The 17500-nt window shown below is 38.3% G+C and overlaps 1 protein-coding gene across 1 annotated transcript in view; it reads right to left on the reverse strand.

Annotated features, from left to right (window-relative positions):
• The window catches only part of arid5b (AT-rich interaction domain 5B), a 103527-nt gene that overhangs the window by 76623 nt on the left and 9404 nt on the right, over positions 1 to 17500 (reverse strand). Inside the window, exon 4 of the mRNA XM_024297094.2 lies at positions 13034 to 13268. Within this exon, the coding sequence (XP_024152862.1) occupies positions 13034 to 13268 (235 nt within the window). The remainder of the gene's footprint in view (positions 1 to 13033; positions 13269 to 17500) is intronic.

A 17500-nucleotide genomic window follows, 5' to 3' on the forward strand; every position in this document is an offset into this window, starting at 1 on the left:
GGGGGGGGGACAAGACTGGCTGAATGCCTCTCATTTTACCAAGTGCTCCTTGGGCCACTGCATAACAAGGAAACAGACAGACAGGTTGAGAGAGAGTACGGAGGAACATCAATGATCTATCGGGAGCGGCTCCTCTGGCACTCCATAAATCAGTAAAAGCAAAATATACGACACCGTTTTTGCACCAGGATGTTGCATAAACATGAATCGTGTCGTTTGTAGGTCTTTGGCTTATTAAAAGGATTAAGAGCAGTTATGTGCGCAAGCAAAAAAGCATGTGACCAGCCGTGCACGCAGCTCCCAGCAAAGAAAAAAGAAAAGGTCTGGAATCTATCAAAAAAGCCTCATGGCAATTACTTTTCAATGTGGGAAAAATGCATTACCTCTGTGCTGTGAAATGAACATTGTTATTTCTACAAGGCTAAAAAAGTCTCCTGTTTATAACTGTTCATATTTGGCTGTCTGGCTCTGCATCTGTGCCCAGTTCTGTTGAAAAGCTGATCTGGAATCAGCTTTACTTTGGCACAGGATTCATTAAAACACTTTTATAAACAATAGCATCGTAAAAAAGTCTTTTTTTTTATGCTTACAAGTCATTTTCATGATCACTTCAACTGAGCCTAAAGAGAGAAAAAAAAAGGACACGGACATTCACAGTAAAATGAAACCATTAAAATAAACGAATAAAAGCAGTGTTTAGATTCGTACATCACAATGAATTGCACTTCTATGTAAACACTGAGGCAGTCGCTAAGGAAATCTTTTTATTACTGACATCAGTATCAAATTAAATTTCCACTTACTTGTCCAAGCCATAATATAATAATGTGAATCATGTTCATGTGCCTTCATCAGAAATAGATGAGTCTGTGCTGACAACATTCAATGGAGGAACTTGTTTAGTTTCAGAAAAAAAAAGAAAAAAACAGACAGATGAAGAAAAAGAAAAATGTAAAAACAGCCCATATAAAGTCAAAGTCATGGCCTGAAAATGTCAACTGAAGTTTAAGAGTTCTATCATCCACAAACATGGGGATTAAAGTAAAAAAACACTTCCTTTTCTCAGACTGTAACAGGAAAATGTGAAGAATTGTCCATTTAAAAACCCTAAAGTATATGGACTTTGACAATAATAGTTCCTTTTTGCATCATTATACATCATCTATCAGCATGCTATTCAACTAAAAGACATTTTATTGAACTATGTTCTTGTCTTCTATATTAAACTTTATGGTCATTTTGATTTCCAGCTTTGTTGTATTTAAGCTTATTAATATTTCCATGTTTATTTAAAATTTCCCTTTTCAGTTTTATAGTCACAACCTTTTATTTTATCAATAATTTCAATTTCAAATGATCTCTTTGAAATACTAAATGGATGGACCAGTTTACTGAGGTTCTGACCCATGGCGTGCCACAGGGGTCTGTTCTGGGCCCATCTTTTATTCACAATATATAGATAAATAATTTGATGAATGCAAGTTGTTGTTTTTATGCTGATGAGATGATTGTATATTTGTAAGCCGTTTACAAATTATAGGTTTAGCATTTACGGCTGCATTTACAGCTTTTCTAAGTTAAGGAATTCTCTAAAAAAGGTTATATTTTTTAATAAAAAAGACAAGTAAAATAATATTTTCCATTATTATCTACCCAAATATTAAATTTGTAAATACTATTATTGTCATTTAAGCCTAGTGTTTAATCCATTGTGAGAGAACTCAGCTAAAATGATGTTTTATACCAACTATATACTTATTTATGTATATATTTTTTACTTTATGAGTATTTTGATGCCACATTTTGTCATTTTCATATTTGCATATTTATAGTTTTTAACTTTTTTTATACTTAAAATCTAAAAAATATGATTTTACTTTTATGTCCCTTCATTTTTTTTCTTTATTTTTACAACTTTTTGCTAACATGGTGTTATTCTATACATAAATTTCAATTAAACGGCAAAAAACAAAGAGTATAAATAAAGACATCGTTTAGTTTTATAGTACTAATATATTGTATCTCCGATCCAATATCGTCAATAATATTACTGCACTTTATGCATTGACATTACATTTTACAGGTCTATGGCTTGTAGCCAGTGAGGCGGTAAATGTCTCCCAGGAGTCAAGTTCAGCACATTTTCTTTGCTTCTTGCTTTGTTATAGAGGAAAGGATAAATCAAGATTTACATGTAGGCTGCCAATTTGTGTGACAGACTAATGTGTTACGCTCAGTGTTAGAACATACGATTTGATTCTTTTTTTTTCTTCTTATATTCTAAAGATAAGTAAATGAAAATGTCTGTACAGATATATAATTGTCAAAAAAACGAATGTATAAATAAATCCATCCTCGTGTTTTACAGGGTTAACAGGCCTGACAAGAGTGTCCAGAGGGGGGCAATTTAAATGCATTCATAAAGCAGATGGACGGGCATCCTCATAAAATATGCAGAATTATTAACTGTACAATCTGTGATGTCTTGAGTGCTTAGCGAGCAGCACGTAATCATCCATATCCATCTGAAGGCTGAATGTGGGGCTGTCGTGCAGAAAGAAACATATCAGGGAGATGTACAAACACACTCCAATTAAATATTCATGTTGTTGTAATACATTAAATGAGGAACATTTCTGACAAAGACCCATATAGATTTTTTTTTCCTCACAGAGCCTGCTGGTTGAGTAACACTGAAGTATGACTCAGAGTAACTGGAACAGGCAGGCAATTTGTTTGGAAAAGAAAGCAAATGTTCCTCACATTAACTCAATTAGAAAAAAAAACCCCTCATAATCCACGTGATTTTTGCCGCTTTTATTAACTAGGAAATTGTTTGGGAAATGTGATTTGTCTCAGGAGGGGTGGGTACAATAAAAAGCCCCCCCCCCCCAGTCAGCCCTATTTAGGATGCTCGGAAGAGGTCACATCAGCAGCATCTCTGCTGCTTCAGACCTGACTAATGGAGAGAAGAGAGACAAAATGGTTGTTTTTAGACATTACTAATAGAGAGCCGGCTCTTCATTTCCTCCGAGGCCGTTGCTTAACAATCCGCCCGCCTCCAGCACAACTCGAAAAGCACATTATGTGACATTCCAGAAATAAAATAACACAAATTATTGATGAATAGGAAACAAATTTGATTACATTGTGCGGCATAACAGGATATGGGTGGCTTCTCCTTCCTTCATAGTGTGCCTTTCTCTCCCTTTTTCTCCCATTGAAATTCGAGGCATGCTTAAACATCTAATAGATTTTTCCACTCCGACACACAATTTACTGCTTACAGATTTAGAATTCTCTGGCTCCCGGCCAGGCCACAGTCAGAAGGGAATTAATGATATGAGCGCATCAGTGAGGAAAAACAGCTTGCGAATCCTTCTCCTACAGGTCTGAGCATAATGAAGAAGATACTGCCACCCCCCTTACCCAAAAAAAGGGAAAAAAATATAGCAGAAAAGAGGGAGGGGTGGGAGAGAGGCACATAATCAATACAAACACTCCATTAAATTACTTCAAAGGGGATTTTCGACAGTTTCTAGAATTAGTTCTGCAGAAAAAGCTGAAGGAGAAGCAAATATGTTCGAGGGGCGGAAAGCAAACAAGTACAAATGATACAATCTGCTATATACTAAGTGTGGAGGAGTGCAGTGGCAGTGTGTCTCACAAAAACCTGGCACTCCTTCAGACATACCATTATTCTTGTAACACCATAGTTCGCCTTTTCTTTTTTTAATCTTTTCCAAGAAAGCACTTACTCCTTACCCATGTTGTAGCAGCACAAAGCAGCATCATGTGTGATAGCAACTCAAATATTGTTCTGCATTGTCACCAGGACAAATCAAACATGGGCACGAGCATCTGTCTGTCCTTATCACCACCAGCACGAGCATTCACCGATGCTCCAAACAGTATCTTTGAAAGGACAGAATCTTCCCTCCACATCAAATTGAAATGTTCCGACTGAAATATTGTCAGGATATCTACGGCGGTTTATGTGCCAAGCCTGGCATATAGATCAGATGCTACATCAGAAGGATATACAGTGGTTTTATCCATGAGCGGGCGAGGCTGTAAAAAATCTTGAAATGCAGCTACTTGCCTCACTGGTCCATTGTGCCTTCAAGCTAAATCAATAGCATTGACAAAATGAGACAAAATTAAATATACTCAACAAAATGTCAGGATTTCGACGTATGAGCCTGTTAATGCAAACTGTTGCGACAAAGAAGAGATAATTTATATTTAAATCGGCTACATTCTCTGTGATTTATGACCATAAATAGCAGGATTTCCTACAAAGTCCGTCTTCCTTCTCTGTTTAACAGCCAGCTGCCTCTTTACATTCTGAAACAGTCAAATACACGATCAAAGACAAAAATAAATAATAAAAAAGTACGCAGCCTACATACATTACAAAACATGTTTCTCACTTGTTTCCCAACTTCTTTAATCATAAAAATTAATTGATGTGTGGAAATTTCCAGTGACTAAATAACTAAATACCAGCTCAGTGGTAGAGTGTCCGCCCTTAGACTGGAAGGTTGTGAGTTCAAACCCAAGCTGAGTCACATAAAAGACTCTAAAAATGGGACTCCAGCTATATTTTTTTCCAGCAATCTTTTGATTATGATGACATTTTTTGCCATAATCGTTTTTTAAAGATATTTTATGCCCAGCTGCAGCAGTTTATTAGAAATACAATTCTGGGATGCTGTTGACACAAAGTAACTCGAATCCCCTCTTCCCGTCGCTGAGAGCTCTGTTTGCGTGTCCACGCGCGAGCTTATAGCCATAAGCTAACATCATCAAGACAAAAATAACAAGGAGCAATACTGAATCAATCCAGCTGTACAGTTTTGAGCCAATTTGTCTTAACACCTAAACGTGAGAGGGGGATGGTGCGCGCCGGGGGAGGGGAGACTTTGGCACGCCCATTTCAGTATCTTAGTCCGAGCATTTTCAAGCATCTGGTTTTCTGACCCAATGCAATTTGAATTTTAAAAAAATACTCAGAAAAGGAGTTTTATTCGTTCATACACACGATATTTTTTCTCCCCATTTTATCTTTCTTTGTTAACTAGTTGTACTGTTTGGTAAATTAAATTTAAGGAAAAAATAAATAAATAAATAAAATAAAAATAGGACTCCAGCCATATTTTTTCTATCATTCCCGGCGATCTTTTGTTTATGGTTATGAAGATTTTAGCCAAAATCAAAAACCCTTTGTCATCTTTTAAGATAATTTATGCCCAGTGGCAGTAGGTCATTAGAAATTCTGGGTTGTGGGCAGGACTTTTGACACAGAGCAACCCGCCCCTCCCCCTCCCTGTTTGCGCGCTCAGACGCAAGCTTATAGCCTCAAGCTAACAGCAAAAATAACTAAGAGCAAAATTGGATCAATGCAAAAATACAGTTTGGAGCCAATTTGTTACAGCACGAGTGTTATACGTTTATCATGCCTTGCAAACCTAAGCGTTAGCGGGGGATGGTGCGCATCGGGGGAGGGGCACGCCCATTTCAGTAGTTGCGTAATTAGTCTGAGCATTTTCAAGCATCCGGTTTTCTGATTCAACCCAGTTTTAATTTAAAAAGTACTCAGAAAAGGAATTTTAATCATTAGTTACCGTATTTTATTTAGGTCCCCTATTATGAGAAAGATGCTGCAAGAACATGATAAAAAACACACAAAAAAGACGATTTTCATTGTAGTGGGTCTTTAAGAGGTAGGACTCAGCATTAAGGGGTTGGATTAGGGGGGTTATCTACTCCCCCAGAGAACAAATTTCCCACACCTCGGTGCGTGACAGCTAACAAGACTTTATCTTGACTTGAAATAATCTACCAGGATTTTGCATCTGACATCAACAGAAGTGCTGGTTTAAAAATGATATCACATTCCATGTAATTCCATATGCCCTTTAGACGTACAGTAACCTGCTCAATCTTGGATAGCTGAGGCACAGATTGCACTGTTAGCTTTACGAACCCTGATTAGATCGACAAATTCATCATCAAATATGCAGAGATATCAGCAGACTTTTACGAGCAACTAATCATGTTGGCAGATATGGAGCAATGTTGGGTTTATGAATGACTGTTTGAGCTCTGCGCTCATCGAAAACAATAATCAGTTTATAGAAATTGTTTGAACCTAATTTAATTAAATAAATTAATTATTGTGCTAAACGATCTGTACGACTTTTTTTGTTGGTACAGTGAACTGTCTTGTCCCATTTTGCCTCCTGCCCTTCACTTCAACACACACCTCACTTAAACGTGACTCAAACGGCTACATAAACACATGAGCCCAATTATATGCCTCTCTTATTCTTCTTACCTCAGGTTTTTTGACAGATTCAGTTCGGTTTAATGTCACCACATTAAAAACCACTGACAGGAAAAGAATTCCTGCTTTTTTTCCCCCTTCTTTCCAGCAAAATATTCTTCTGGGAAAGGCATCACTGTGGTATTCACAGGGATGCTACTTTGACACGTTGCCTAAACATTTTTACAAACCAATAAAAGCCCCACATCACAACAGCACTCCCACAATGGGACAGTCCTGCAAAAACAGCAGTGAGCGCTGCAGCTTGAGGTATTCAGCAAGTACCAGACACTCTCAGATGTTCGTGACCTGTCAGAGCCATTAAAGCTTTGCGACAACCCCCCTTTGTATTAAAAATATTGTTTTAAAGCTACATAAAACCAGCTTGAAACTTCAAGGAAGTATTTTATGAGAAATTTCCCATTTGTGTGAATGCGGTATTATGTAATTTCAAATGACATTTGCAGAATGTTTCAAAGAGGGAAAAAAAATTGGAAGCCGGTAAGACACTTAGAAGGACCTGTACTTTTCAGCAGGCATTTGAAATCCTGTCTATCCACTGCAGCAAAACAGCCTAACAACAAATGAGCAGGCAAACCTAGAAAGAGAAGACAGTGGGCTCATTGTGTAACTAGCTCCATCAGAGTAGTGCATCCTGTCCACAGCTAGTAAGCGTTATGGAACTGGGAGAGGGCTTTTAAAGGCCGTTTAATGTAATTTAACAGATAAGTTGGTAGCGAAGGTTAGACATTTATCACAAGGTTGTTGCCTTCTCTCAGTCACATATTTAAGTGCCCTTGAGTAAGACAATGCACCCTCAATTGCTCCTGATATACTCAGGGGGAAAAAAGCGCCATGCAAGATAATAAAAGCACTCTACCTGAAATGCATAACGCATACATAGTAATGAGTCATTACGGGCTGTTAGTATCATTGTAGGCACATGTAGCAGAAACAAAAGCAGTTTGTGTCCTAGTTTGAGAATAAAAACAAGAAGAAAGTTTTTCACAATAAAGACCCAATCTGATGAAAATAGTGTTTCATAATAGAGGACATTTATAAGAGAAAAAATTAAAGCTTAAAACTGCAAGTTTTAGTATTTTCTGTATTCAAATCGTTGTGAATCATAAGCAGACGCAAAAGTACTGTTGGAAAAATGTGTATTCTCCATCCTGATGTACGTCTTTATTTTTAGCATCTGGCTAAAAACTGTGCCTCCAACTCACTATTTTTGCTGCACCGGTAATATTATGCTGGGGGTGTGAGGGGCTGTAAGCTAGCAGGAGAGGGCGTAAACACATGGATGATGGGAATTTGCGATCAAATACTCTGAAGAAACTATGGAAAAATCCTACCCCTACCCCTACAGCTTCTCCCTACCCCTCCAATTGTAGGGGCATTTTAAGGAGTAGGATAGTCCAAAATAGTTTTAAGGACTAACCCGCGGATATCCCGCGTCACCAAGGAGAACCGCCTTTCTTCACATGGGTGTGCTCTGATGCACAAAAGTTTACATTTTGAGTGCAAGTATGGACTTTTTGTATTAGCATGACCTTTTTAAAGTTATAAAACCGATATTGTTAGGCATTTCTGAGCGCTAGCAGCTCAACGCTAACGTAGCTGACCGGCGGCTATTGATGACATCAAGTGGGAGCAACATCCAAATTTGAAGACTATTTTTCCACAACTCTCTGTTTGGAGGTCTAAATGTAGAGGTAGGGAGAAGCTGTAGGGCAAGAATTTGGCTTATGTCGTAGAAAATGGCGCCCATTTTTAAATTTTTGCCTAAAAGCGGCAAAATCGTAGTTAAGAGACCCCTGGAAATGCTTTGAAAATAGATCATTGGAGTGAGACTTTAAATAGTTATTTTTTCTTCTTATAGTATTAAAATAAAAAAAATAGCTTGTTACACCATAAAAAAATAATCTGTTTACCAAATTCCATACTGGAAACCGATACATGAGATAATGTTATCTTCATATTTTTATGGCTTGATTTACTCTACAGTCAAGGATACAGTGTGTGTAGTCTAATGGATTTTTTTTTTTTTCCGCACCAACACTCTCTCCTGTCTGTGTTTTCTGTCTCTGCACTGATCTTTGCAGCACAGAGGAAGGAACTGGCTTCAAAAGCTACCAGAGGTGAGTGGAGGAGTCATGAGCACCCTCAATGTTCTGTGAATGCAGGAGTCAAAAACCATGACCTTGTATAATCTCCCATATCGCCTGAACTCACATTCTGCTCACTGGCTCCAACACCGAATGTTGGAGCTAAAAAAAAAAAAAATAAATAACAAATATATAAATGTATATGTTTTTTTTTTTTAACAAGAACTGTCTTTTGTATTTCTTTTCCTTTTATCATTTTCCTTCTACTTGTCCTTCACTTTCTCCTGGCACAACCCCACAAACTGTATCAGCAGATACGGCTCTCAAATGCTCTGCCTCTTACTATACGACCAGAAACCAATTTCGTCAGACGGCAATGAAAAAGAAAAAAAAAAAAAGAAGAAATACAGAAGAAGGGGAGGTGGTGGTGGTGGGGGGAGGAATCAGGCCAGTTCTCTTGGGAGAGATAGAGGGGCAGAATGTAAACTTCCCTGGCAAACCATCCCCGGTGGATTGAACTGTAAAAAGACTCACTAAAGCTCACTACAGTGCCAGATAAACTTACTGGACGGCTCGCTTTACCCAATCTGGTGAATTACTTTATATATTACGTAAGAAGTGTGAAATTCAGTGTTTTGCCCTCTAGGACTTCATAGAACAAAGACACAGTCTTCCAAAAGCAATCCCTCAACCTCAGTACTGGTGAGTAATAATAAACAACTGCGCTTTTTAAGACACAGAATTTATTACTTATGGCTTTTTTTAATAAAATACACTAGGGTGGATACGTAAAAAAATGTTTTTCATTGTATCATCTCATCTTTTGAATCTGCACACTTTGACTTGAGTGAAATTCCCCAAAATAAAAATAAAAATCTCAATTTATTAAAGTGTTTTGGGGTTAAAATAACCTTTTTCCTCCTCAAAGTTGACAATTCAACGGGTTTAGTTACATCTGCTCTGGTTCAGTTATTTAGAGCAACAGTTTTTCTGTGATAACACACCTGCAGATCTCCACTAGACACTACGAGTTAAGAAACCTCTTATCATTTATACACAGAGATAAGGGCTATATATTTCTGCTGATATATACAACACTTATTTTTGTCATAAAGCAGTTGTTGTGCAACAGTGAACTAAAGTAGTTGTGGTGCACAGTCAAGCTAGTGTTATATTGTGCAGCGTACAACTATTTGCATGCTGTTGAGAGTATAACAACAAATGCACAAATGGAAGTGTAGTTACCATTTGAATAACTTTTGGATCTAGCAATAAAGTTCATACGCGTTTGTCTGCATTCATTAAACAGCTCATTTTCATATAATGGTCTAGAGAAAACTAAACTGTTTCCACATAGTCTAAGTAGCTGATGTTATAGTAGCTTAATATTCATATAATGAGCTGGAGCTCCACTGTCCTCTGGGGTCGAGAAACATGAAGGTTTTAAAATAATCACTGCTTTATTTTAACATTATATCACCTTAGAAGTTGTTTTTATTGTGCAAAAGTTTGCACTGGTGATGTCATAAATTATGCAGGCAAAACTTTGGTTTTCATTGTCTACTTTAAGGGTGTATTCAGACTGAAAAAGTCTGTTGGCCATGGATCGAGCGCTGAACCTCACGTTTGGTCTGTAGTCAGATTGCCGTCGAGCTAATTTTTTATGTATCATACCAAAGCTTGTAAACATAATTTAATTCTATGTAAATCTTTGTGTTTTTATCAGTTTAGTTGATTCTGATCTCCTGTTCTAAATGCAAAAGGTTCAAATGATGGTGATTTAATACGAATAATTTTCAATTTATACATCCAGTAAAAAGACATAGCCACAAACATTACATTAAAAAGTAAGAATAGTGGTTTGATTCGTGAATCGTTGGGCTTGATTTGTGAATCTAATCGAATCACCACCTAAGCAACAAATACACAACCAGGGTCCACTTGTGTGTACTTCGACTGAAATTATGCTATGGATTATCAAATGAAACAAACTCCAGTTCTCTTTAAGCGAACCAAATGTGTCCAAATGTGACCCATACTGTCACTAATAATGTTTGCAAAATACATGTACTGGAAACAAATCAATTCTCTAATAACATCAAGCAACTTTCAATGAGAGACTTTTAGAAATGTGGTTAAATTTCACAGAAGATTGAACCCTCAACCTTTACGCTGGAAGACAAACACTACAATTTGGCAAACAAAAGCTCTAAAATAGTGCAACTCTTGCATTCATAGAAGTCCATGCCCCAATTGTTTTTACTATTAGCCACAGGAAAGCTGTTTTTATGCAAATCACAGATCCAGGAAGGGCCGATGTAGCAATGTTTTACATTTTGGCTGAGTTGCAGTTTGAATTATGACACCAATTATTTCTCTGCATCAAAGCTTTTTAGAGATCTGTGAATGGTGCAGCGCTGCAGCAAAAGGTCACTTGTTTCTAATTAATTACTTTACTTTGCATGGACACACAACAGTAAAGCCTTGTTCACTTAACAAACCATTACGCCCTATGAGTTTCAGATCAAAAAAGAGGAAGGAGTGTCATTTGGCTTGCATTTTTAAAACGCATAAAGAGGGCACTTCATTCCGTTTGGCTGCATGCCAGGAAAGTTAGGGCACATTTGAAAAAAAAAAAAAAGAAGAAAAACATTGTTTCCCTCAATAACAATAGCACACTTTATTGCTCTTTAGCTCACAATGGTTTTCTGTGAGGCTTGTGGTATTGCTGCAGTATCCTGTTATGGGGAACAATCCAATTCTTCTGAAACAGCTACACATAAGCCTGAGAATAACAATCAGCAAATACATCATTCAAGTAATACAACGGGCTGCCACTTCAGACACAAACAATCCAAAAACTGAGAGAGAAAGAGTGCAAAACTCCACGATAAAATAGGTGAATGAGCCAACATATTACACAGAATTACACACAAGATGCTTTAAGGCTACTTTTTTGTGTCTGATCTGCTGCTGCTGCAGTATGAATATTTCATCTGGGTACTCAGCAGCATTGCAGTGGCATATTTCATATTTCTATGCAAACCTCTGCACTCGGGAGCATTTATTTGCCCCGTTCAATCCGCGATCTTTCTCCCAAAAAAATCTCATATTGTTGGGACTGTCAACAATTGACGCGAACAAACAAACAAACAAATGGGTAAGTGAGTGTTCACCACTGATCATCTGCGTGTCGCATGTGTGCATCTGTGTTTGTGCGCGCCCGTGCACGTCTCTGGTGCCCGTTCTGCTGAGTGGGCAGATTCTCTGGCGGAGTGTCCCATCGGAGTGACAAGTGCATTTAGAAACAGCCTGATGGAGTCATTAGCGGCAGCGTTGCTCATTAGCAACACGTACACAAACACACAAAGCATTTACGATGGCGTTGTCGTCCGGTTATTGGACCGACAACTGCTCAATCTACAAAATCTACACCACGTATGCAAACCCAATATATGTAAAAGAACGCTGCTCAAGAAGCAGGTATCCGTTTATGCAAGCAAGCAATCACACACATACACGCCAGCAAGCACACCAACATTATATTGATTACTGGAATAACAACAGAGCATTCATTATTGACCTTGTTGTCCTTTTTGCGTATGAGATTCATGCAGTGTCGAGTAATCAAGGGCATAACAGCATCACAAAGAATCAAACAAAAGCTTCTCACTGCAGTGGATCCAGAAAAGAAAACATTATAAGAGTCATCAATAAATCAACACTTTTTTTTTTTTTTGCCAAACAAGTGTTTTAAAACCCTGTAGTGGATTTGTTTCAGAAACAAGATGCTTATTAAATATGAATTAACAGAAGCTTAAGGTTCTGACACAAATCTCTAGAGTACACACTTGCGACCTGACAGGAGGTAGTGTAATTATGATGGTATTTTTAGCTGGTTATACTACACCACTTTAATCAGAGCAAGCATTGCACCACGGCCGTATGAGAGAGAATCAAATATGTGGGGGAAACAGCTTCAAAGAGAACATAATGTTCTTTTTGATTATGAAGCTCAAATGCCAGGGTTTCCTATTTGCATTGGATGAGTCATCAGCAGAGACATCCAGCGATGTGCTGGCCTTGATTCATGGGTAAAAGCTATAGTGAGAACCCAAGAGTCCGCTTTAAGAATCAGGCATTCACTGACGCTTAATGGCACAATGTACATGATGAATACTCCAGACAACCATTTAGACCCGCGCAGCAATGATCCTGGAAGCTGCAGAGCTACACAGCCAATTATTACCTGAACTGATGGATAAAGAGGTATCAGAGGCGCTTTAGGCTGTAGTTTTGTAGAAGTACTTATCCCAGTCAGAAAACAGAGTTATTAGACTGTAAGGTGGTAATATGTTGGCAAAGCTGCTGCCATTACCTCTAGCCTGTCTCTATTAAAGTTATTCTCAGCTCATTATATCAGGGGTAATTCCAGCTCAGCAATGAATTACTCCAGTCAAGAAAACACTTATAAAAACAACCAGAGGACAATAAACGTAAGGAGATTTATGCGAGCACGGGACACAAATACATAAGCACAAACAGAGTGGGAAAACAATGGAGCACCCTTCTGGGTAGGAGAAAGTTCGGCACTTACCGAGATGTGCCCGCTCTCTCTGGACGTCCTTGAAGTTGAGTCCGCTGGTCAAGGTGCTGTCCCTGTAGCGGTGGAGGGCCTCGCGCCTCCCATTGGTCCCCAGCTCCCGAAGCACGGACGGTTTGAGGGGCTCGGCCTTCAGACCGTGGGACCATCCTGAGAAGTCTGGTACCGTCCACTTCACCAGGTCTTCCAGCCGCACTATCACCTTCTCGGACACTGCTATCACCTCGTGCTAAAAAGAGGCGGGACAAAGAAGCATCAGAATGGTGGATACTTATTTAGTGCTTTACTACCTTTTTAGTTTTACAATCCTGTTCACACACGTTCACACAATGATGCCGAATACTAGCGCCGACCTCTAACCACCACGAACAAAATAGGGTTCAGTGTTTTGACCACTTCGCCGTGAGCAGACAGGGCGGGAACTGAAACCGCGATCTTCCAAACACAGGATTCCTACACGTTTCTTCAAGTTAAATTAAAGACTTTTAAAGACCTTTTTAAGGGTATACATACCAAAAATTAGGATCAATTTCAGTCTATTCCCATTTTATGATCAAAAGTGTAGCGTTTTATCTTTTGTTTGTGCCATGATGCTTTACATCTTTTCTTTTTCAAACCAGCGGTCGGCATTCAGTGTACTGGAGCATAACAATAGCTGTTTATGATCAAAATAATTGCAGTTGAAACATTAAAGTTTCGACATGAAATGTTAAACAATGTTTAAGGCCCGGATTAAAAAATTCAAGACTTTTGTAAGGTAGTGCTGGACGATGTGATGATTCATATTGTGTGGACGATTGAAAAGTTTTTATTGTGCCATTTGTCTTCTATCGTTTTCATTAAATTATTTTTGTTGCTGAACTTTTGCGCAAAAATTTACTTTCCAACTAAGAAACTTGAAACTGTTGTGTTTCTCATTTGCAACAATTCAATTACATGTTACTTGAAAAACTAAAGTCAGAAAAGTAAGGTGTCAGCGCTCTGTCTCCCCCTCTGGTCACAGGCGGGAGCCATCTCCAGAGTACTGTCTGCACTACATCTCCCAGCAACCCCAGCAAACAGTTCCTGAATGCTGGTCTCTCATTTGCCAATTGCCCACAGGAAACATAAGTCCTCCACAGAGCCTCACTCAGTGTGAAGTATTGTTTGTGCCACCCTTCCTACGTTACCAAGCGTTTCTATCTGGACCGGATCTTCTGCTTCTGACCCTGCATCTTAACAGTTTGCCTGCCCTGACCCTCTGACATCTCTAGTTTCTTTCTTGGATGATTCCATGCTTGTGATTGACCTCTGCATGTCTGACTCTGATTTAGCTTTGTGGACTTTTAGCTGTGCTTAGTTCCTGTCTGAACTAATAAACCTGCTAAACGTAGAAACAGCCATCTGCCCATTTATGACATAGTAATGAGATTGTCAATTTTTCTCAGAGAACAACCAAAAATATACTTTATCTTGTTATACTATGATATATATCGTTGTTGTGACATAAAAATGTTCAACAAGTTTTTTTTTGTATTGCTCAGCACTATTTTAAGATATTATTATCAAATTCATCAAATCAAAGCTTTTAAGACTTTTTAAGAACCCAGCAATCAGATGTCGACCGCTCAACCTCTGCGCCACAACCTCCCAAAATGCCAAGAGTACCATTAACGCTGATGAAAAATGGGTTGTTTTCTTCCATTACAGTTTTGTAACTCTAAAAATATTTGCTGTCCTGCATTTACAAGGAAATTTATAACCAACAATGAGTCTAATTTCAAAATGTTCCCCAGGCAGCCATTAAGTAAAATGGCTGCATTCTATCAATATGAAAAAATAATTAAATGTCCTCCAGCCATTACAAAAAAGCCTGAATATAAAAAAAGATTTCATTTCAAAATCCACATCGAGTCATTTTTAGACACAAAAGAGTGGATTAATTATTTGTACATAACTGCATCACATTCTATTAACTCCAGCTTTTAATTAGAAAAGAGATGAAAACATTAAAGGGCAAGAGTTCAGTATAAAAATGGGATTAAAAGGGCAAGATGATCATTCGGAGAAAGAAAACAGGACAAACAAAAGGCCATCTTTATTTATCAGCTAAATTAGAATGTGTATCAAGTAGCATTAGGCGCTAGATGCAGATTAATGTAAGTAAATTGCGGCACCATGAATATGGATGATGTCGATGATTGCAGAATTGAATTCATGCCAGCAGTTAAATCAATGTCAGCGAGGACATAGGTGTTTTAGACTTTTTTTTGATTAGCGTTTAGAAAGTCGGGCTCCTGATGTTCACCGTGAATGCTGATATTTAATGCTTTTCAAGTCACACTCGGGGGTTTTGATTGCACCTTCAAAGTGTAGGGGAGCAGATGAAATTAAATTTGTTACACTCAGACTCTAATGAATAAACAGCAAAAAAGGAAAAAAGGCAAATAAAACTTTACATTTAAAAGCAGTGATGTGCATCACTGAGACAGAGGCATGGCTCACTGTGCTGGGCTTTAGTCTGTTCTGCTGGTTTACTAAATACGATTTGCTCTCTCTTCACTGCATGGTTTAACCTTTTTTTTCCCTTTCAGTTGGATTCAGCTCCTTTTAATAACTCTCGTACTTGAAGAACGCGTGCGGTGGAGTGGGAAGAGAGCGGAGATGGTTAAATGTGTTTCCATTTGAAGGACTAATAGCTGAAGTGCTTGTTACGAACAGAATGGAGTGCTGTGCTGTAAGATGGCTAATAAAGAAACAGTGAAATGTGGAGGACAGATGTGTACAAGCTGAATCGCAGCGTGCAGGTCTCTTTTGTTTACCTTTGTCATTTCTAGTTTACCAGGCATGTGTATGAGCCTCAAACAGACAGTAAAATAACACTTATATTATATTTATGCATATAAGTACTGAGTACAGCAAGTATGTGATGTAAATCCTCTCATTTTTGAAGCCTAAAGACCCACTCCAATAAAATCTGACATATTCTTGTAGCCTTTTTCTCATGACGGGGACATATATTTAAAAAAATACCATTAAAACAACATTTCTCACTATTTTTTAATTTAAACTGTGGTGAATCAAGAGCAGACAAAAAGCTTATTACGTAAAAACGTATTCACTTGCAGACATTTAGATCCATCATATCTTTGTTTTCCTCGATAGCTTCGATGTTAGCTTGGGGTTGTGATAAGGATGTTAGCTAGCGGGACAAACAAAGCGATCATGGGAAATGAGAGGTGGTTTACTTCCGAGTTTCAAGACTCAAAAGGCAAACTTCTGATCAACACCTGCCGCTCTGCAGAAACTTTGGCCGAATCTGAATAGCTTCCCTACCCGTACGTCCAGTTGTAGGGGCGTTTGAAACGTTAGCGGCGTCCAAAAAGGCTTTTTTAGGGTAGAACTGAGTAACTAAGTAAGTCAGGAGTTTTGGCATGACTTTTTAAAGTTATAAATATGACTTTATGTATTTTCCTAGCAATGGCAGATAGGTGCTAATGTAAATAACTGGTAATGTCATTCAGCGGTGGTAATTTCCGGATTTAAAGACACAATTTTTCCCCACATCTCTCCACTTGGAGGGGTAAATAGATTTTAAAATTTGGATTTGGCTATACTCATTATTTTGGCTAAAAACAGCTTTATCATAATTAAAAGACCACAGGGAACGCTTTTATAAAAGGTCAAAAAAGGATTGGAGTGGGACTTTAAGATGTTCAATTTGACCTAAATATAGAATTTATTCAAATGAATATATTAAAAGGTCTTTTTTTAACAAATTCCCAAACAAACACATAACTTTCCAGCTTTTCTCTAAACATTCCCTGCATACAATCCCCCATATTCAGTTCTCACAACTACAGGCATATCAAATCCCAAACGGTTGGAGACAGTATTTCCTTATAAAGGAAAAGCCTGCGAGGGATAGCTTGATATAGCTGTGCCTCCCTCACTAAGTAGAAACATCAAACATGGGTTTTTGGTCTTCTTATAATGAGCTGTCTTCCGCTGTCAAGTGGTGGTGGCTGCTCGTAACCGGCTTTCCATGCATTGAAAAACTGACTGCTGTTTCTGCCTTCAGAAAATGCTCCATTTGAATAATGCAAAACAGCTGAAACAAACAGCAAACGTAACAAATCGCATTCAGCCTGCGGGCGGAAAACAAACAAACAAACAAACAACACTCCACTGTAGTTCGGTGGCATTGTTTACTTGATGCAATAATTTGATGGCAGCAAACTAAAAATATCGGCTGAAGCCAGTCAGGAATAAAAAAACAACACTGTTCATGTCCAAAGAGTCAAACTGCAATCTGTCAGGGACTTCAATAGCTCAAAGAGAGCACAAGCGCCATCATGCAACCTTAAAATGGCCATTCCCTTTATATTAATCAGCTGAATGATACGCTGCATTGTGGAGGTTTCAACAGATCCCATCTGGGGACTTGTTTGGCTTGAGAGCAAAACACAACAGGTGAGCACA

The sequence above is a fragment of the Oryzias melastigma genome, linkage group LG15, assembly GCF_002922805.2.
Source record: "Oryzias melastigma strain HK-1 linkage group LG15, ASM292280v2, whole genome shotgun sequence".
NCBI classification, from domain to species: domain Eukaryota; kingdom Metazoa; phylum Chordata; class Actinopteri; order Beloniformes; family Adrianichthyidae; genus Oryzias; species Oryzias melastigma.